Below are 22268 nucleotides of genomic sequence, written 5' to 3' on the forward strand. Positions count from 1 at the left end.
GCCTCTCGCAGAGGTTCCTCCCATGGACTCAATGAGAGGAGACTCCACCTAACCCTGGAGCTTTCATGGCTCGAGCCGAATTGTTCCATTTTGTCACAGGGAAATTACGACATGGAAACACGTCCTTCAGTCCACAGATCGGCCGCCCACCTACTTTGAGGTTGGGAGGTCGCCGGAGTGCCTGGGAGAAAGCCAAGCCACAGGGAGAATGTGCAGACAGCACAGGAGATCGGGATCAAACTCAGGTTGCTGCAGCTTTGGGGCAGTGGCTGTCCCTGCCACGCTACTGTGTCACTCCTGTGACCCACTACAAAACATCTACCAGTGACGGTCAGGCACATTTGTTTGAGTACGTTAACAAGCCTGGTATCATCAACGGCTCCAGGAGAGGAGTGGCAGGTTGTACAATGTTTATCTCTGCTCAATGAAATGTGATATCTGTCCCAGGCTCCTAGAGTCCTCAATGTTACTTGGAACAGAGCAGAATCAGATTGCACACAAACCAGATCCTGACATTTGTCTTTACAATCCTTATCTTTCTTGTCTGACAGCCGTGGAGGCGGGTCTGGGGTTCTGGCACCACTTGGCAGAGTCCTCTCTGTGGACAAGCCTGGCTTTTGATTTTACATGAATGTCCGTGGTGGCCACCTGGATCTCTTGCCCACGATGGGCAGGTTTCACACTGTCACCGGGGCTATCTGAAAGAGTTGCTTATGCAGGCGAGTGAGAGAGCTGTCTGCGAGTGGGAGGTGAGTTTGTCCCTTGCATGGGGTGAAGTGATGTGCTGAATTTGCGCTCTGGGAGTCGACTCAGCATCATTTACAACCTGAGCAGAGCCCTGCACACAATGGAGGGCTGGGAGAGGGCAAGACAGGGGTATGAGGGAATGAAGGGCAATAAAGACTGTGTCGGAACAGATTAGCCTACTCCTGTGCCAACTTAAGGTGAATTAAGGATCGGCTTTATTTTGCCATATTTTCCCATTAGAGTAGCTGCCTCAAATTGTGGTCAGGGACAAGAGGGTGTGACTGTGAGTGAGGTGGTAGTGTGACCCAAGAGAGAGTGCTGGAGCAGCCTCAGCCCTTGAGCTTGTCCAACAGTCTGAGATTCTTGCTCCCTGTGTGGATGAGAGTGGGGCTGTGGGAAGGATAATCCAACTGTGGCACTGTAGTTCCGGAAACCATTCAAAAAGGGGGAAAGAAGAGAAATGTGGTGGTAATGGTGGGTAGTATAGCCAGGAGAATAGACAGAGTTCTCTGTCGCAAGGATAAGGCTGTGTTGCCTCCCTGGTGCCCGGGTTTGGGACATCTTATCTGACCTGCTGAGGAACTTGCAGGGGGAGGGGGAAGATCCAGTTGTCATGGTCCATTTGGGTACCAATGACATAGGTAAAACAAGGAGATGATTGGATTGCTCTGAAAAATGGAGGGTGCAATAGTTCAATCTAAAACCAGTGTTTTATGCCTAAACAATGGAGACTACAATGGGACGAGGGAGAATTTGGTTCCTGTAGACTGGGAACACAGGGTGTATGGCGGGACATACACTGTTGATGAACAGTGAAAAACTTTCAAAGAGATTTTTCACGGTGCTCAACAGAACTATATTCCACTTAAAAGCAAGGACAGTAAGGGTGGGGAGAGCCAGTCTTGGACAACTAAGGAAATAAAAGAAGGTGTCAAACTAAAAGTGTGTGTGTACAAAGTTGCCAAGAGTAGTGGGAAAACTGAAAGATTGGGAAAACTTTAAAAAGCAGCAAAGAGCCACTAAGTGAGCAATAATGAAAGGGAAGCTAGATAATGAAAATAAACTAATACAAAATATAAAAATGGATAGTAAAAGCTTTTATAATTATATAAAGCAGAAAAGGGTGGGTGAAGTGAATGTAGGTCCCTTGGAGAACAAAAAGGGGTACTGATATTAAGTAATGAGGAAATGGCCAAGGCTTTGAATGACTAATTTGTGTCAGTCTTCAGGGTGGAGGACACATCTAACATGCTGAAGAGAGATGTCATGGATACAATTGCTATCACTAAAAAGGTAGAGCTGAGCAACCATGTGGGCCTGAAGATAGACAAGTCCCCTGGTCCTGATGGAATGCATCCCAGGGCACTGGAAGAAATGGCAGAAGTTATAGTCGAGGCTTTGATTCTCTGGACTCTGGATAGGTCCTGGCAGATTGGAAAACAGTGAATGGCATGCCACTGTTCAAGAAAGAACATAGGTAAAAGGCAGGTAACTATAGGCCAGTTAGTTTAACATTTGATGTTGGGAAAATGCTTGAAGCTAACATTTAAGAAGAACTCCCATATCTTCTGTTTTTTTTCTTCCCTAGCCTAGTGGAAAAATGCCTGCTTGCATTCACTCTTTCTATACCCATCATAATTTTATATACCTCTATCAAATCTCCCCTCATTCTTCTACACTCCAGGGAATAAAGTCCTAACTTATTCAACTTTTCTCTGGAACTCAGTTTCTCAAGTCCTGGCAACATCCTTGTACACCTTACCAGCCTATAATTTCCCAGATTACATTTAGAGTCTTTTTTAAACAACCGAACAACATGAGCTATCCTCCAATCCTCCGGCACCTCACCCATAGATACCAACATTTTAAATATATCTGCCAGCGCCCCTGCAATTTCAACACTAGTCTCCTTCAAGGTCCGAGGGAATACCCTGTCAGGTCCTGGGGATTTATCTACTCTGATTTGCCTCAAGATAGCAAGCACCTCCTCCTCTTCAATCTGTATAGGTTCCATGACCGCACTACTTGTTTGCCGTATTTTCATTGACTCCATGCCAGTTTCCTCAGTAAATACAGTTGCAAAAAAACCATTTAAGATCTCCCCCATTTCTTTTGGTTCTATACATAGCCGACCACTCTGATCTTCAAGAGGACCAATTTTATCCCTTACTATCCTTTTGCTCTTAATATACCTGTAGAAGCTCTTTGGATTGTCCTTCACCTTGACTGCCAAAGCTACCTCATGTCTCCTTTTAGCCCTCCTGATTTCTTTCTTAACTATTTTTGGCACTAAGTTAAGTAGAAAAGCAAATTGTGCAGAAGATATGGAGAGTCTACAGAGAGATATAGATAGGTTAAGTAAGTGGGCGAGGGTCTGGCTGATGGAGTACAATGTTGGTTCATGTGAGTTCATCCACTTTGGAAGGAAAAATGGAAGATCAGATTATTATTTAAATAGCAAAAATTTGCAGCATGTTGTTGAGCAGAGGGACTCGGGAGTGCTTGTGTATGAATCACAAAAGGTTGGTTTGCAGCAGGCTATCAAGAAGACAAATGGGATGTTGGCCTTCATTGCTAGAGGGATTAAATTTAAGAGCATGGAGGTACTGATAAGGCTACACTTGGAGTACTGCATGCAGTTCTGGTCTCCTTACTTGAGGAAAGATATACTGACTTTGGAGGCAGTGCAGAGGAAGTTCACCAGATTGATTCCAGAGATGAGGGGGTTAGACTATGAGGAGAGATTGAATCACCTGGGACTGTACTCGCTAGAATTCAGAAGAATGAGAGGAGATCATATAGAAATGTATAAAATTATGAAAGGGATAGATAGAGGCAGGAAAGTTGCTTCTACTGGTAGATAAGACTAGAACTAGAGGACACAGCCTCAAGATTCAGGGGAGTAGATTTAGGATAGAGATGAAGAGGAACTGCTTTTCACAGAGAGTGGAATTCTCTGCCCAATGAAGCAAGGGAGGCTACCTCAGTAAATATAGCTAAGACAAAGTAGGATAGATTTTTGCACAGTAGGGAAATTAAGGGTTATGGGGAAAAGGCAGGTTGATGGAGATGAGTCCATGGCCAGATCAGCCACGATCTTAATGAACGGCGGAGCAGGCTCGACGGGCCAGATGGCCGACTCCTGCTCCTATTTCGTGTGTTCTTATGTACATTGAAACATACAGTGAAACCTGTCACAGTCCAACGGTGAGCTGGGAGCAGCCTGCAAGGGTCACTATGCTTCGGTGCCAACAGAGCATGGCCCCAGCTCACTAACCGTAACCTGGGCAACAAAGACAGTCCCGGGGCATGGCACCTCCTGTGAAGTTATTTTCCACTGAATATTGAAAAGTCCAGGTAGATTGGATGTGCAGAGGATGCTTCCAAAATTGGGAGAGTCTAGGATCAGAGATCACAGCCTCAGACGTCCCTCAAGAACAAGAGGTGAGGAGGAATTTAGCCAGAGGGTGGTAAATCTGTGGAATTCATTGATAAAAGCAAATGTGAAGACCAAGTCATCAGGTACAGTTAAAGCAGAGTTCCATAGGTTCTTGATTAGTGAGAGTGTCAAAGATTACGGGGAAAGGGTGGGATTGAGAGAGAAAATCAATCAACCACGGTGGAATGGTGGAGCAGACTTGATGGGCCGAATGGGCTAGTCTGCTCTTGTGTATACGGTCTAAGTTAGGCACTCTTCATGCCCCTCTCTCCCTTGTGTGGCATTAGTGTGTGTTCCAGATGACTGTCTGCACGTGGAGTTTTCCTTTACAAGCAGACTGCTGCACTGTAAGGAAATCCCAGTAGGAACTGCATTCCTCCTTTTTCAATCCATGGTTTAGGATACAAGTCAACAAACGCCATTTTACACTTGCCTTTTGTGAATTTTGGGATGGTGATCCAAGTGGAAAAGACTCTATCTTAATGCAACACAAACAAGTGCACTCCAATTTCTAGACAATCACCTGGTATTTAGACAACAAAATAGAGATGTCTCATTGAGCTGCATTAAGGTGGGCCAGTAGTTCCAGTGTCAATAACTTTTAAACACAGTTGGCACTCTGTAGGTGCCATTGAATCAGAACTTCCTGGATTGATGAGTTGGAGCGTTCAGGAGAGGTTCATGCAAAACCCGGTGCTGAGTTAGTGACGTCTCCGAGTGTCTTTCTCGGATCATGAACTGAGGCCTCTTCTACTCTCCCAGGAGGACATTCAGGACACATGACCCTGTTATTCGTCAATTATCATCACTAAACCAGATTACCCAACTGCCATTGAGGCATAGAACAAAGAGCTGCTGGAGGAACTCAGAGTATCAGGCAGCAACTGTGAAGGCAGAGGTCGCAGAGTCATAGAGATTTATATGGCACAAATAGGGTCTTACTGCATCAGCGTTGAGCTTTTGTGTACATCTGCACTAATCCATCCATCTCTCTCTATACCGTGGGTTCCCAACCTTTCTTATGGCATGGACCAATACCATTAAGCAAGTGGTCCATTGTCCCCAGATTGGGAACCCTTGTTCTACGCTTTGACTGTAAGTGCCCCTCTAAATGGCTCTTACATGCAGAAATTGTCTCTGGTTCCATCACTCTCTCTGGCAGTGCTTTCCAGAAAACAACTAATCTCTCTGCAAAGAACTTTCCCCTTAAAGCTTCTTGCTCTCACCTTGACCTAAGCCCATGATTTTGATACCCTACCATGGGAAAAGGGTGTTGTTGCGACCTTGTGCTGGACAGATTTGGTTGCTGTATTGACTGAACACAGTATTGTAAAACACAAATAAAGGAAAGTGGGTGTCAAATCTGTTATTAAAATTGCAGAATTAATTTGCTCATTTCCAGAGCTGGGACTTGCTGGTTGGACTATGCTGTTTTTATTTTTGGATGGTGCTACTTTGCGTTAGTCAATACAACAAATAGAGGGAATGAACCACCAGACTCGGCGTCAGCATTCCCTGTAAACACTTCACTCCTTGGACCCCAGAGCAGCTCATGGGGGGAACTTACCACGTGAAGAAATCATGGGCGCCAGCCAGTGTCCTACAATCCCTTGGCACAGAACAGCTGAGATATTCTTAGGAGCTGAAAGAAAACCAAGAGACAGCCTGTTACACTGGATCCAGAGACACGCCGGGGAAAGAAGAGATTAGCCAGTGGTTGTACTCTGCTCTGCTGGATTGAAGATTCCCTCGACTAAGAGGACAGCCAGAGCCTTGCCCAGGGTGGAAATAGTTAATAAAAGTGAGCATAATTTTAAGATGATTGGAGGAAGTTTGGGGGGGGGGTGTTCTGACTTGTCAGTGGTAAGTTCTTTAAACAGAGAGTGATGGGTGTGAGGAATGCCCTGCTAGGGGTGGTAGTTGAAACAGATGCATTAAGGACATTTAAGAAACTCTTAGGTAGGCATATGGATGATAGAAAAATGGCGGGCTATATAGAGGGAACAGTTAGATTGATCTTAGAGTAGGCCTTAAGGTCAGCACAACATCTAATACTAACCTAATACCCCCAGCCTAATATTACCTTAATACTCCCAAACTTAGTACTATGCTAACACTCCCCAGCCTAATACTACCCTAACACTCCCAACTTAATACTACCCTAACACTCCCCAGCCTAATACTGCCCTAACACTCCCCAGCCTAATACTACCTTAATACTCCCCAGCCTAATACTACACTAATACTCCTAAGCCTAATATTACCCTAATACTTCCAAGCCCAATACTACCCTAATAATTCCAGCCTGTTACTACCTTCATTCCTAGTCTAATACTACCCCAATACTCCCAGCCTAATACTGCCCTAATACTCCCAGCCTAATATTACCCCAATACTCCCAAACTTAGTACTACACTAACACTCCTCAGCCTAATACTACCCTAACACTCCCAACTTAATACTACCCTAACACTCCCCAGCCTAATACTACCCTAACACTCCCCAGCCTAATACTACCTTAATACTCCCCAGCCTAATACTACACTAATACTCCCAAGCGTAATATTACCCTAATACTTCCAAGTCCAATACTACCCTAATAATTCCAGCCTGTTACTACCTTCATTCCCAGCCAAATACTGCCCTAATACTCCCAGCCTAATACTACCCCAATACTCCCAAACATAGTACTACACTAACACTCCTCAGCCTAATACTACCCTAACACTCCCAACTTAATACTACCCTAATACTTCCCAGCCTAATACTATCTCCAGCAAAAGGGCTGCAATAATTCATCACTCTTTCTCAGTGTTTACAGGGCAATTAATGAGGGCTTACCAACAATACCCACAAAGCAAACAATGAGAAATGCAAACTATTATATACTGTGGACAATGAATTAAAAACAATGAGCTGAAAAGTTATTTATACGAGGAAGGAGCCACACAGGACTGTAGATGCTGGAATCTGGGGCAACAACCAAAACACTGGAGGAGCTTAGCAGGTCAGGCAGCATCTGTGTAGGGAAATAGGATGGTTGACATTTTGGGCTGGAGTGTAACAAGAGGAAGATTGGCACTGTCTATTTATTTATTATTACTTTTATTTATTTAGAGGTACAACATGGTAACTGGCCTTTACAGCTAGATGAACCTGGGACACCCAATTACACCCATGTGACCAATTAACCCCTGCGTCTCAAGAATGTGGCAGGAAACCAGAGCACCTGGAGGAAAGACATGTGGATACAGGGAGAATGTGCAAACTTCTTACAGGCAGCTACTGAGTCGAAGCCAGGTCACAGCGCTGTTTTTCTTTACAAACATACGTAAGTTTATTCACTAACAAAAATACACACAATAATCAGGGGTTCACAAAACTATTTACAATTTCCAATCAAAATATGTCACTGTTATCTACAAAACATTCAATCCTCCGCATGGACTACCACCTCAGAACTCCCCAACTGTGCCTACTGTGCTCCTTCTCCAAGGACACCCAGGCACAGACATAACCCAGAAAAGGGGCAGGCAGTCGACTTGGGCAAAACCCTCAAATGCCCGCTGCCTGGACGCCGTGAAAGGCTACCTTGATCAGGAGCAAACCCACCTTCTAAACGCCCCAACCCCTCCATACTGGTGGACAGTAGGTCAGGAGAGCGGGGTTGAATTGCAGCCCAAATCTGGTGAGGAGCCCTTTCAGGTACTCAGACAGGGACTACAACCTCTCACACCCCATGCGTGCCGGTAGACTCACGGCACTGCTCCATGCATCACCTTCCACCCCAGGTCCTCAATGCACAGGGAAAGATCCCTGCATAACAAGACTTCCACTGGGGGGTTCCTTCATTGCCAAAGAGTAAGTCCGACCACCGTGCACCTCTGGGTTGCGGACAAGGGCAGGGAAGTGAAAGGTGTGCAGGAGCAGCCTGTACCAGAGTGCCCCAGCACATCGCAGAACAGCAAAGTGGGTGTCTCCGTGAGGCAACAGCATTATAATAACCACGGTGCCCCCACGCCTGCTCGGTAACTTGCAGTGATTTCCACAGCCTGCATTGTATTGCTGCTGTAAAACAGCAATTGTTATGACATAGCCCGTACTGTGCAGTAACATGGCATGTCTTACGTTCTATGTTCACAGTATTATTTTTATTTCCACAGTACCTTCCTTTGCAGATGTTTTTTTGTCCGTCTTTGTTCATTTATATAACCATATAACAATTACAGCACGGAAACAGGCCATCTCGGCCCTTCTAGTCCGTGCCGAACGCTTACTCTCACCTAGTCCCACCGACCTGCACTCAGCCCATAACCCTCCATTCTTTTCCTGTCCATATACCTACCCAATTTTATTTTAAATGACAATAATGAACCTGCCTCTACCACTTCTACTGGAAGCTCGTTCCACACAGCTATCACTCTCTGAGTAAAGAAATTCCCCCTCGTGTTACCCCCTAAACTTTTGCCCCCTCTCAACTCATGTCCTCTTGTTTGAATCTCTTGTACTCTCAATGGAAAAGCCTATCCACATCAACTCTATCTATCCCCCTCATAATTTTAAATACCCCTATCAAGTCCCCCCCTCAACCTTCTAGGCTCCAAAGAATAAAGGCCTAACTTGTGCAACCTTTCTCTGTAACTTAGGTGCTGAAACCCAGGTATATAAACCCATAAACCCAGGTTTATGTATAGCTTTTGGTAAATTCTATGGTATTTATTTTTTAAATTGTAAGTGTCTGCAAGAAAATGGTAACATATACATACTTTGAAGGCTGAACTTGGAGTAGCATAGAGCTTTCTGCAAGAAGGTGAATCTCATGGTGGTAGATGGTAACACAACTTTGAACGATGAACTGAAGCAGCATCGCGGCCCCAGCAGCCCAGCTGTAAACCTGACCCCCAGTGCTGACTTTGTGTAGTTTGCACATCCTCTCGGTGACTGCTCTCGGTTTTCCTCTGGGTCTTCTGTTTTCCTCCCAGATCCCACAGACGTGCATGTTGGTGCATTATCTGGCACCTGCAGATTATCGCCTAGTGTGCAGTTGAGTGCTAGGATCCAGGGATGTGGGGGCAGAACATATGACGTGGTTAGGGTAAATGGGGGCTTCATGGTCAATGCGGTGGGCTAACCCTAGCAAACTCATTGTCAGGATCCCTATAGCGTTTCTAACTATAAAGGTGGCACCTCCATAGTTCTCATTGTACCTTCACCCAGCAACTGTGGTTGGAAAATATCATAGTCATAGGATACTACAGCTCAGGAACAGGCCCTTCAGCCCATGTAGTCCATGCTGAACTATTATTCTACCAAGTCACATTGACTTGCACTGGGACCATAGCCCTCCATACCCTCTATAGCTATTGAAATCAGCCGTGCATCCACCAATTCTACTGGCAATTCATTCCACAGTCTCACCACCCTCTGAGTCAAGAAGTTCTCCCTCATATTCCCCTTAAATATTTCACCTTTGACCTCCAGTTCTCATCTCACCCAGCCTCAGTGGAAAAAAGCCTGCTTGCATTTACCCTATCTGCACCCCTCTCTATTTTATATAGTCCTATCAAATCTTCCCTCATTCTGCTATGCTCCAGGGAATAAAGTCCTAACCTATTCAACCCTTCCCCATAACTCATGTCCTCACGTCCTGGCAACATCTCTGTAAAATGTCTCTGAACTCTTTCAATCTTATCGATGTCTTTCCTGTAGGTAGGTGATCACAACTGCGCACAATACACCTCGCCCGCATCGCATACAAATGCAGCTTAACATCACAATTCTTGATCTCAATAGTCTGATTCATGAAGGCCAATACGCCAAAGGCTCTCTTTACAATCCCATCTATCTGTGGCGATGTGTGTGAGGATCCAAGAAATTAAGTCTTGTGCCCATGGCCCAGGCCTCTCGGCAGTGCAGGAACAGTGGTTGTGTTTGATGGTACGGGCTTCCTTAGTTTGGAAACATGGCACCCATTCTGGTCCAAAAAGAAATTACCACCTTTCCTGTTGCTGCAAAGTTTCATAACAGGAGATCTCAGAGGCACAGGTGAGAAGTGCACAAAGTTGCCCTGTTTCCAGTGACCCAGAAACCAGCAGATCCTCACCAAAGTCAAAGTAAATGCACCCGTCTGTGCAGTAACACATTGTGTTGGGAGGTCCCTCAGATGCTGCAGGGTGTAGCAGGTCGGGAACAAACCTCAAGCAAGTGTGAAATAATTCCCACAGAATGTCACACATATCTGACCACAAACAATCTGTTGGAGGAACTCAGCGGGTCAAGCTGCTCCTGTGGGAACTGTCTACGCCTTGCATTAGGACTGAAAGTGGAGGGAGACAGCCGGTATAGTGGTGAGACAGGGGCAAGAGCTGGCCGGCATGGTAGCGTAATGGTTAGAACAATCGCTTGACAGCATCAGTGATCACCGATTGGGGTTTGATTCCCGCTGAGGCACTCTCCCTGTAACTCCATGGGCTCCCTCCAGGTGCTCCAGTTTCCTCCCACATTCCAAAGGCCATAGGGTTGGTGAGCGGCGGGCATGAGAGGCATGGTAACATTTGCAGGCTGCCTCAGCACAGCCCTCAGACCGTGTTGGTTGTTGGTGCAAAGCGACACATCTCACTTCATCTTTTGTACATGGGACAAATGAAGCCAGTGTCATTGGTTGGTGGATGGAGGAGGTGTGCAGGGTGACAGGCAGATGGAGCCAGGTAGGGGAAGGTGGGGTTGGGAGGCGGAGGCAGGTGGGCGATAGATGGAAGTAAATTAAAAACAGAAAGGCAGATGGACCCACCTGTACAGGAACCAGTCCATGGGAGGACTCTCTGATGATACAATGAGCAGCAGGGAAGCAAATGGAGCCGGGCAGGGGGAAGGGAAGCTGAAGGTGGAGACAACCAGGAAGGTGATAAGTAAGCATCACTAAAGCTACTCATGTTGGTAGCAGATAAGTTAAAGCTGCTGTGCAGGTTGACAGTGTTGTTAAGAAGGCGTCTGGTGTGTTGGCATTCATCAACCATGAGATTAAGTTCAAGAGCCAGGAGGTAATGTTGCAGCTATATAGGACCCTGGTCAGACCCCACTTGGAGTACTGTGCTCAGTTCTGGTCACCTCACAACAAGAAAGATGTGGAAACCATAGAAAGGGTGCAGACAGGATTTACAAGAATGTTGCCTGGATTGGAGAGCATGCCTTATGAGAATAGGTTGAGTGAATTTGGCCTTTTCTCCTTGGAGTGACAGAGGATGAGAGGTGACTGATAGAGGTGTACAAGATGAAGGAAGGCATTGATCGTGTAGATAGCCAGAGGCTTTTTCCCCAGGGCTGAAATAGCTAACACGAGGGGGCATTGTTTCAAGGTGGTTGGATGTAGGTAAGTTTTTCATACAGAGGGTGGTGGGTGTGTGGAATGCACTGCCAGCGACAGTGGTAGAGGCAGACACATTTGGGTCTTTTAAGAGACTCTTAGTTAGGTACATGGAGCTTAGAAAAATAGAGTGCTATGTGGTAAGGAAATTCTGGGCAGTTTCTAGAGTAGGTTACATTGTGGGCCGAAGAGCCTGTAATGTGCTGTAGATTTCTATGTTCTATGTTATAGGTTCAGACACAATGCTTTTCATGGAACATCAATAAAAATTGGTAAGGGTCGACAGGGGACATGCTGGATTCCATTCGCCTCCTGAGAAAGAAGAGGCATTGGTGAGCTTTCTCGGCTGTGACATCAACATTGCTGGACCAGGATATGCTATTGCTGATCTTCACAGCTGGGAACCTGAAGCTCTCAAGTCAAGGCCATTAAAGTAGGCAGGAGCAAGTGCACTGTCCACCTTCCTGAAATTAATGACCAGTTCTTTTGCTTTGCTGACATTGAGGGAAAGGCTGTCACCAGGACACCCTGTCACTAAACTCTCTATCCAGTTCCAGTCCCGCATTCATTCACCCCACCACAGGTATCAGTGTGGAACCACTACATAGTGCATGGCCATGACTGTGACAGAGCCTCTCAAACCCACTCTCTGTCCCTCAGCTGGCCAGTGGTGCTTTGGTCTATTTCTATTCATGTTACATGGTGCTGTGGAAAGCCAAGCTTATCAAACACAAAATAGCCTTGATTCAATAAGCAGCAATTCCACCCCCCCAGCACTGTGGATTGGATTGCATCTCTAGAGGGTTCACTAATTAGTGTGATCAATAACTGGGAGGCAAAGGTTAAAGGAGTAGAGAACCGTTGAGCAAACACGAGGAAATCTGCAGATGCTGGAAATTCAAACAACAACACACACAAAATGCTGGTGGAACACAGCAGGCCAGGCAGCATCTATAGGGAGAAGCGCTGTCGACGTTTCGGGCTGAGACCCTTCGTCAGGACTAACCAAAAGGAAAGATAGTAAGAGATTTGAAAGTAGTGGGGGGAGGGGGAAATGCGAAATGATAGGAGAAGACCGGAGGGGGTGGGATGAAGCTAAGAGCTGGAAAGGTGATTGGCGAAAGTGATACAGAGCTGGAGAAGGGAAAGGATCATGGGACAGGAGGCCTAGGGAGAAAGAAAGGAGGGTGGGGAGAGCACCAGAGGGACATGGAGAACAGGTAAACAACTAAATATGTCAGGGATGGGGTAAGAAGGGGAGGAGGGGCATTAACAGAAGTTAGAGAAGTCAATGTTCATGCCATCAGGTTGGAGGCTACCCAGCCGGTATATAAGGTGTTGTTCCTCCAACCTGAGTTTGGATTCATTTTGACAGTAGAGGAGGCCATGGATAGCCATATCAGAATGGGAATGGGACGTGGAATGGACGTGTGGCCACTGGGAGATCCCGCTTTTTCTGGCGGACCATTGAGAACCGTTGAGCCTGTTTTCAACCAGTGGGTTAAGCTGGGGTCCAGAACTTACAGCTGGACTCCTGGAGGAGCCATTATAGTGTAAAGGACTTGGATTCGCACATAAAAAGAGCTGTTTAAAACATGAGGGCAAAGGTTTATGGAAAGGGGCAGATGGTTTAGAGTGGATCTGTAAAAGGTTTTCACACAAAGAGAGTGACTGGAATCTGGAACACACTGCCTGAAGGAAGCAGAGATTCTCATGACGATACCTAGTATCAAGCCAAGCTTTTAATTTGCCAGGATGTGGAAGGCAATGGACCAAGTGCTCATAATGTGATTAGTGCAGGTGGGTTAGCATAGGCACAATGGGCCAAATGGCCTGTTTCCATGCTGTATGGCAGGATACGGTGCACCCAATTAGACTTGTGGCCAGGAGCTAGAATAGAGGGTAGCTATTTCTTGCACAAACACAGTGAGCTGAATCGCTTCCTTCTGCTGCAGGTTCCACTGATACAGGTTCTGGCATGGGCAGAAGCCGGGCTTGAACTAGGTCCATGATGCAGACTCTAGCTGTGGGATAAGGGGACAGGGGTCTGCAGAGTGTAGCAGAGTTCCAGTAGTCATCCTCGAGATTTGTTGAGATGGTTCTGGAGAGTCCAGGGTAGTGAGGACTCTGCCATCCAGCCCCACCTTGACTGAAGTCCATCCCTCGTGAGATGCTGTTGTCCAAAGAACAGCCTTCGACACAGCAGTGCCCTGCGTGGCATCATTTCAACTGCCATGCTCCCCCCCCCCCCACCCCCACATCACCAGCATGCACAAGGACACACAGGATGTAGCCACCAAGGGAATACACAGTCTGGCATGGTCCCAAAGGGTCACCAGGGCAGACACAGGCCTGTCGACTCATTGAGTCCATGCCAAGACTCGAACACCCATTCTCACACATCGTACCCTGATTTACTCTTCCCATTCAACTACCTCCCCCGCCCCAAATCTTACCATTCAGCTCCCACAAGAATGGCCAATTAACCTCCTACCCCGCACATTTTGTGAGATATGGGAGGAACCCCAGCCGGTCAAGGAGACATGCGCAAACTCCACAGACATGGTGCTGGTGATCAGAATTGAACCTGGGTCTCTGGAGCTGAGAGACAGCAGTACTACTGGCTGGTCTATGTTTTCATTGGCTTGGACTTTCTACATTAGGCTCTATTTCTGGCTGATGGCAATACTCATGAAGTACGGCAATGGAAGAAGGTGAATTGCCAGTCTGTGTGCAACTGAGGCTGTGCCGAATCGTGATACAACTTGCAGAGAGCTGGGCCGGAGAAGAGGCTGGCTCTTCACAAGCTCAGTCCTAGGACTTCAGCAGCTTGGCGATTGCAGAGTCGGGGCTGAAAGCGGGGCTCACACAAGTGAATCTGCTCACCAAGCAAAGTCGGTAGGTTGTGATGCAGACATTTCTGGAAGACGTAAGGGGAGCTACAAATGGAATAGATAGTGACTAGGCAAAGGGAATTTAATATGAGTGATATGAAATTGTATATTTTGGCAGAAAAATATGAAAAGGCTTATCATCTATATGATAAACACAAGAGGTTCTACAGATGTTGGAATTCATGAGCAACACATACAAAATGCTGGAGAAATCCAGCAAGTCAATAAGTATCCATGGAGAGGAATAAACAGTTGCTGTTTCAGGCCAAGACTCTTCATCAGGGGCTGTATCTATGTTGCAAAAGACTGCATTGCTCTGAGAAATGGAGTGACCGAGTGCTTGATTCACAAAAAGGCTTTTATGCAGGCAACACAAGAAATTACCAGAAAATTATTGCTTATTTTGAGCTTATGCTTTGGCTATATAGTACTGTGCACACTCTCAGTCTCCTTATTTTAGTAAAGGTTAATTATGTATCGGAATAATCCAAAGAATGTTTACCAAACTAAAGTATGGAATGGTCAGGTTTTCTTCTGAGTAAAGGTTAGACAGGTTGGGCTCTTGTCCTGTGGAGTTCAGAAGAATGAGAGGTGACTAGATCTTTCAGACTTGAGCTAAATAGTTCTTGACAAGGTGGACCCTTCTGAATTCCAGTGAGTACAGTCCCAGAGCCATCAAACATTCCTCATATGATAACCCTTTCAATCTGGGAACCTCCTCTGGACCCTCTCCAATGGCAGCACATCTTTTCTAAGATGAGGGGCCCAAACTGTTCACAATACTCAAGGTGAGGCCTCACTAGTGCCTTATAAAGCCTCATCCTTGCTCTTGTATTCTAGACCTCTTGAAATGAATGCGAACATGGCATTTGCCTTCCTCACCACCAACTCAACCTGCAAGTTAACCTATAGGGTGTTCTACACAAGAACTCCCAAGTCCCTCTGCATCTCAGAGTTTTGGATTTTCTCCCCATTTAGAAAATAGTCTGCACACATATTTCTACTACCAAAGTGCATCATCATGCATTTTCCTACATTGTATTTCATTTGACACTCTCTTGCCCATTTTCCTAATCTGTCTAAGTCTTTCTGCATCCTACCTATTTCCTCAACACTACTTGTCCCTCTAACAATCTTCATATCATCTGCAAACTTGGCAACAAAGCCATCTATTTCATCTTCTAAATCATTTATACACAGCATAAAAAGATGTGGTCCCAACACCAACCCCAGTGGAACAGCATTAGTCACAGGCAGCCAACTAGAAAAGGATCCTTTTATTCCTATTTGCTGCCTCCTACCAATTAGCCAATGCCCTAACCACCCTAGTAACTTTTGTGTAGTACCACGGGCTCTTAACTTGGTAAGCAGCCTCATGTGTGGCACCTTGTCAAGGCCTTCTGAAAATCCAAATATTCAAACTCCACTGCATCCCCTTTACCTATCCTACCTGTATCTTTTCAAAGGATTCCAACAGGTTCATCAGGCAGGATTTTCCCTGAAGGAAACCATGCTGACTTTATACTATCTTGTCCTGTGTCACCAAATACTCCATCACTTCATCCTTAACAATTGACTCTAACACTTTCACAGCCACTGGCACCTTCTGTCTTATAATAGTAACTGCAGCCACTTCTCTTCCTTCACACACTACAACATCAGGCACAGTACTGATGTCTTCCACAGTGAAGACAGACGCAAAGTACTTACTTAGTTCATCAGCCATCTCCTTGTTCCCTGGTATTATTTCTCATGCCTCATTTTCTAACAGTCCTATATCCACTCTCATTTCTTTTTTATTTTTAATATACTTGAAAAAACTTTTACTATCCACTTTGATATTATTTGCTAGCTTGCTTTCATATTTCATTTTTTCCCTTCTAATGATTTTTAGTTGCTCTCTGTAGGTTTTTAAAAACTTCCCAATCCTCTATCTTCCCACTAATTTTGCTTTATTGTACACCCGTTCTTTTGCTTTAACTTCCCTTGTCAGCCATGGTTGTACTATTTTACCATTTGAGTATTTCTCATTTTTGGAATACGTATGTCCTGCACTTGCTCATTTTTCCCAGAAATGCACACCATTGGCTGCTCTGCTGACATTCCTGCCAGCAGCTCCTTCCAATTTACTTTGGCCAACTCCTCTCTCACACCACTGTAATTTCCCTTGCTCCACTGAAATACTGCTACATCAGACTTCACTTTCTCCCTCACATTTCAAGTTGAAGGCAATCATATTGTGATCACTGTTCTTTTACCTTAAGCTCCCTAGTCGCCTCCGGTTCATTATATGACACCCAATCAAGTATAGCTGATCCCCTCGTAGGCTCAACGTCAAACTGCTCCAAAAAGCCATCTCTTAGGCATTAAGCAAACTCACTCTCTTGAGGTCCATTACCAACCTGATTTTCCCAATTGTTATAATCTCCCATAACTACCATAACATTGCCCTTTTGACTCGCCTTTTCTATCCCCTGTTGTAATCTGTCAAACCAGAACCGAGAGTCACTGTACCAAATTGTGGTGTTACCCATTTCAAAATGAGTTAAGGCAACAAAAAGATTTCCCTCAGAGCATGGTGAAAATTTGATCCACTTGATCCTCAAAGCAGAGAGGAAGCAGACTGTCTGAGTACTTTTAATGCAGTGATAGATAGATTTTCAATAGCTAAACATGTGAATGGTGTCCATGGATAACTGTGAATGTGAAGTGAGGATCCCAGTCAGATCAGACACGATCCTGTTCAGTGACACAGCAGGCCAGGGAGCTACATGGCTTTCTGCACCTAACTCATTTATTTATAATGGGAAGGCCATCCGCTGGGAACAGCAGGGGATCACGGAACAGCCTAAATGGCAGCATCACCCAGCCTGGTGATGGTTTGCTCGATTACATTTTGTGTGGCTCCACAGAAAATGATACATGCATTTTGCTCATGTGCTCCATGTGGACACTGTTGTTCCACATCCTGTGACTACATCACGGCATGAATACCAGACACTGATCTACAAAGTGTCAGACACCAGCAAGGTATCATGGAACAGAATACCTTTCACTCTGTAATACTCTTCAAATCAACATATGGGCAGAGCAGTGACTTCCTGCACCATGGGGAACCCCTAATCCTCGTGGAGTCATGTGCTCGGTTTTGATGCACCTCTCTCACAGCTTAGGATAGATAGCATCAGCCCGCATTGTACAAAAGCAGCCAGCAAACTAAGAATATTTAGTGTTTGCAGCTCCAGCCGTGGAGAATATCTGGAACAATCATGACCTGTCAAAGTCTTCGGCCACAATGAAGCTGTCCTCATGCTCTGAGATCACAGATAGGTGGAATATATTTCAGCATGGCAGTCCGTACTGAATGAAGCACAGGCTCCCTACGCTGTCCCTTGTTGGGCTTTACAATCATGATTTGCTAACACAAAATCCAACATGGCCTTCTCTCTCTCTTCAGTCTCCTGGAAACTTCTTTTACTCGGAGATTTGGCCACTGATAAACTGCCTGTTTTTTTTTGAAGTTGCAGGTAAAGTTTACCTTCTTCAACCCAGACATAAGCTTAAGGAAGAATTGATAAGTGCAAGTCTGCTCCCTTTGCATCTTTGTCCTCCCCATTCCTGGACAAGATGGGGTTTGGAAAAGTTGTTGCAATGCATTCTGGGCATGATAGCACATTCTTAGGCCATGTTGGATTTTGGTGGTAGGCAGGTGTCAATCAAGTGGGCTGCTCAGTCAGGGTGATACTGAACTTGGGCATTATTGGAGCAGAACACTTTTAGGGTACTCCATCACGTTATGGAGATACATAAGTTTATTTCTTGTCGAGAACTCTGCCTCTCCTGCTGGTGTAGCTACAGGTGATACATGTTGTTCTGGAACGATAGTGACTCTCAGGAACCTCATGCTTAGGAGCCTTTGGGATGGTGGTGGAGAGATTAAAGATAAGGTTTGGCAGAGCCCATGGAGAGCTTTGTAGACAAGGACCAGCATTTTAAAGTTTCTGCATTGCATAAATAAGAACGACTGCAGGTCAACAAACACAAGGATGATTGATGAAAACCACACCAAGAAATGCAGATACTGGAAATCAGGAATAAAAACAGAAAATGCTGGGAAACTCTGAAGTTCAGGCAGCTTATGTGGAAAGAGAAACAGACTAGTGTTTCCTGTCGAGGCCCCTTCAGTACACGGCAGATGAACAGGACACAGTAGAAGTGTGAACTCCTTCAGGTTTAGGGAGAGTTAATTGAGGAAGACTGGCCAGATGTGCCCTTAATCTATTTAACTCCAAAGAGTGTGGATCTCTTTCTTGTCACTATTGCACTTGCAAGATTATGAGAGGCTTTAGCTAGAGGGCTGAGATCTAACTTGCTCTGATTTTTCTGCATTTTCCCAGTGGCTGTTAACGGTGCTCGAGGTAACACGTTTACCAACAAAGTAGCAGGAACATCTCACTCCACAAATGTGTCATCTGTCATAAGACAACCTTTGGTGCAAAGGAACTAACACTGTGCCATATTTCTTTTATTGCTTAGAAGCTCCTGGTGGAGTTATAGGGGCTCATTATCATGGTGGGTCAATGACCAATGAAGTTACTGGGGAAATGTGGACACTGTTCGAACTGCGATGGATGCAGTGAATTGGGATTATGAAGGGACAGAAGCTGTAAGCGACATTGGCATTTCCCCCAGTGCAATGTACCAATGTAGCGTAGAGAACATTCTGCCAGTGTTAAATTTCTCTAACACCATGACTAATGCACAAAATAACAAACTTGGTCTGATTTTAACTTTCTGCAGTTTGTTTCCACTTTAATGGGGATTGAGCGCCTGTGTGCAAAATGCTGCATAACGTGAATAGTCAGTTCCTTCATTTCTATTAATAATTCAGTTTCATCCAATACATTCAGGAAGCAGAAGCTAGACACAGAACTTTTTAAAACAAAACCATTACTGCTGCAAAGTTTTCACCTAATGGCTCCATTCCAGAGCCCCTTTGAGATTATTCTGATCTGTAAATGTTGTTAGAGTTTCTGTTAACCCATCTCCCCTCTATTCTGCTTCATCTGTTATTGACTCAAATCTCCTGCAGACTATCACAGCTCTGGAAGGAGAGGGATTTGGGAGGCAGAGGCTTGGTTTGGGTGGAGGACTGCCTATTATTTGTATCTCCACTTGTTTTTTTCTTGTCTCTCTGCATTATCTGAAATGTGCTTTAAATGCATTGCTTGAACAGGGATGAGATTTGCATGAAGTAGCTTCACATAACCTCCCCAACCAGAAAATACTTGGGTTCGTGTCCATGATCTTCTCCCCTACCAGACAGACCTGTCCCACCACGTGGTAAAAAGAATCTGTGCTTTGCAAAAGAATTTTCCCCTTCAGAAAGAGGTGGCACATTATTTCAAAAGCTGGAACTCCTTCTCCAGTGCATAGACAAGGCTGGTGCCTTTAACAGTATTTTGTTGTCATGTTCAACAGACCAACTTATACAGGTAATCACAGCCCCACTGCTTAGGCTGCAACTTTGGATGGCATAGTAGAGTATCGGTTAATGTAACAACTATAAGATCGAGGATCATTTCCTGCTGTCTGTAAGGAGTTTGTACAATCCCCCGTGACTGTGTGGGTTTTCTCCGGGTGCTCTAGTTTCCTCCCACATTTCAAAGACATGTGAGTTAAGGTTAGTGGGTTGTGGTCAAGTTATGTTGGTGTCAGAAGCGTAGTGACATTTGCGGGCTGCCAGTACAATTCCCGCTTAATTGATTTGATGCAACAGACACATCTCACGCTGTAATCCGATGTACATGTGACAAATAAAGCTCATCTTTTAATCTTTCAAACCTTGCCCTTATAACGACACCAGAGAAGCACAGGATTGACTCCTTACTCACTGTATTTTTTGAAGGAAACACAAACTATTCCTTTCTCACTTTACAACCAGGGGATCACACAGTGGACTTGCCCCCTGAGTGGATGCACGTGTAGGCACACCTGCAGGAAGAGGGGATGGCTCTAGCGAGGCAGGCAAGTTGTGTAGTGCCGGGAATTGTCTATAAAATGGTAGCGCTCCTACCTTTGTTCCAAGAAGCCTTTAAAAACAGTGTCATACAAGTGCAGATTCAAGAAAAGCTATAACCCTACAACTATCAGGCTCCTGAACTGGTATGAATAACTTCACTCACAATTCTAAACTGATTACAAAACCTACTTTCAAAGACTCTGCAACTCGTACTCTTAGTACTATTTCTTTAAATTTGCATAATTTGTTGACTTCTGCACAGTCTTTGTTTATGTGTAGTTTTTCATAACTTCTATGGCATTGCTTATACCTGCAAGAAAAAGAATCCCAAGGTTGTATCTGATAACATAAACAAGAAAATCTGCAGATGCTGGGAATCCAGAGCAACACACACAAAATACTGGAGGAACTCAGCAGGCCAGGCAGCACCTACAGAAAAAGAGTAAATGGTCAATGTTTCACTCGAAGACTTCAAGAGTCTAAATGAAGGATCTCGGCCCGAAATGTTGACTTTTAATCTTTTCCCATAGATGCTGCCTGGCCTGGTGAGTTTCGTGTGTGTTGATATGGGAACCTATACTATTTGTACTTTGATAATAAATTTACTTTGAACTTCGAGGTTAGGTTTGTTCAAAAGGAGAAAGCTGGTTATACAAAGATGAGAATACCTGAGTTCTTCACTTAGCCTTTTCTCTGACAGCTGATCAGCCGAGACAGGAAGGAGGAAGAAAGATGTCAGAGTGGTTTATTCAGGCCAGTGGGTGAGGAGGGAATACGGAGACATGGGCATTTCCGCACCCTACTTACTACTGGCTGTCCGAAATGGGACCCTGCACTAATACTGGCACTTCCAGCCACAGACAGAGCTGTCAGACAGGGTTACTGCTGTCAGGACTGGGTCACAGCAATAGGGACAGGATTATTGCAGTAGGATTGGGGTGACTATAGTCGGAACGGGGATACATCATTCACGCAGGGTTATTGCAGTGAAACCAGTCACTGAGTCACGATGGGCGGTGATGTGGTCACTCATTGGGAACCAAATCCCTCTGGACTATAGGTGGACCTCCTCCCGAGTTACACCGGGTTTAGCCCATAGTGAAGAGAGGGTGGAGAGAATTGCTGTAACCACTCAACCTCAGGTAAAGGCAAATCACCAAAGAATGAGGAAATCTGGTTTGTTGTCATTTACAAAACTTCTCCAGTCAGAACATGTGGTCGTGTTGTGGAGGGTAGGGAGAGATTACTGTCCCATTTGTACAAAAAAACCCAACCCTCTCTTTGAAACCTAGTGAAACAGCCATAAATACACGCAGTTGGGATCTCACCCTAAAATGAGCACGACAGCATCAGTGCCCCTGTGGGTTTGCTGAAGGTATGTGATCCGGGGGGGGAGGAAGGGGGGTGGGGTTGAAACCAGAGACCTGAGCTGTGAGGTCTGTGTTGGGATAATTGGTCCTTGCATTGCTTGGGTCCATAGTTCCTTCCATTGGGATACTGGGCTTGTGTCCCTGCTACGGATGTGGGCTGCTGCTTCTCAGAAAGTCTGGTGTGACTTGAATCCTTCTGTGGTAGGGATTGTCAAGTCTTTGTGAACGGGACGATGAAGTTGCCCGTGGTTTTCTCCATCAAATGGAGGGTGTTGCAATCATAGAGACTGGCTGGGCACAAGGGGTTCTTGTGAGAACCATTCAGTCAGAGTGGACTTGAGGGTCATTACAGCCACTAAAGTAAATATATAGACCAGCCCAGTCTTGACCCTATATCTGGTCTAATAGATAACCTTCTGTAGGCCCAACTTGT

General features: G+C 45.3%; 1 protein-coding gene across 1 annotated transcript in view; it reads right to left on the minus strand.

The window, feature by feature from the left end:
• The window catches only part of rims3 (regulating synaptic membrane exocytosis 3), a 304991-nt gene that overhangs the window by 187022 nt on the left and 95701 nt on the right, over positions 1–22268 (minus strand). The window contains exon 3 of the mRNA XM_059954273.1: positions 5754–5828. Within this exon, the coding sequence (XP_059810256.1) occupies positions 5754–5828 (75 nt within the window). The remainder of the gene's footprint in view (positions 1–5753; positions 5829–22268) is intronic.

Source organism: Hypanus sabinus, chromosome 30 (genome assembly GCF_030144855.1).
Source record: "Hypanus sabinus isolate sHypSab1 chromosome 30, sHypSab1.hap1, whole genome shotgun sequence".
NCBI lineage: Eukaryota > Metazoa > Chordata > Chondrichthyes > Myliobatiformes > Dasyatidae > Hypanus > Hypanus sabinus.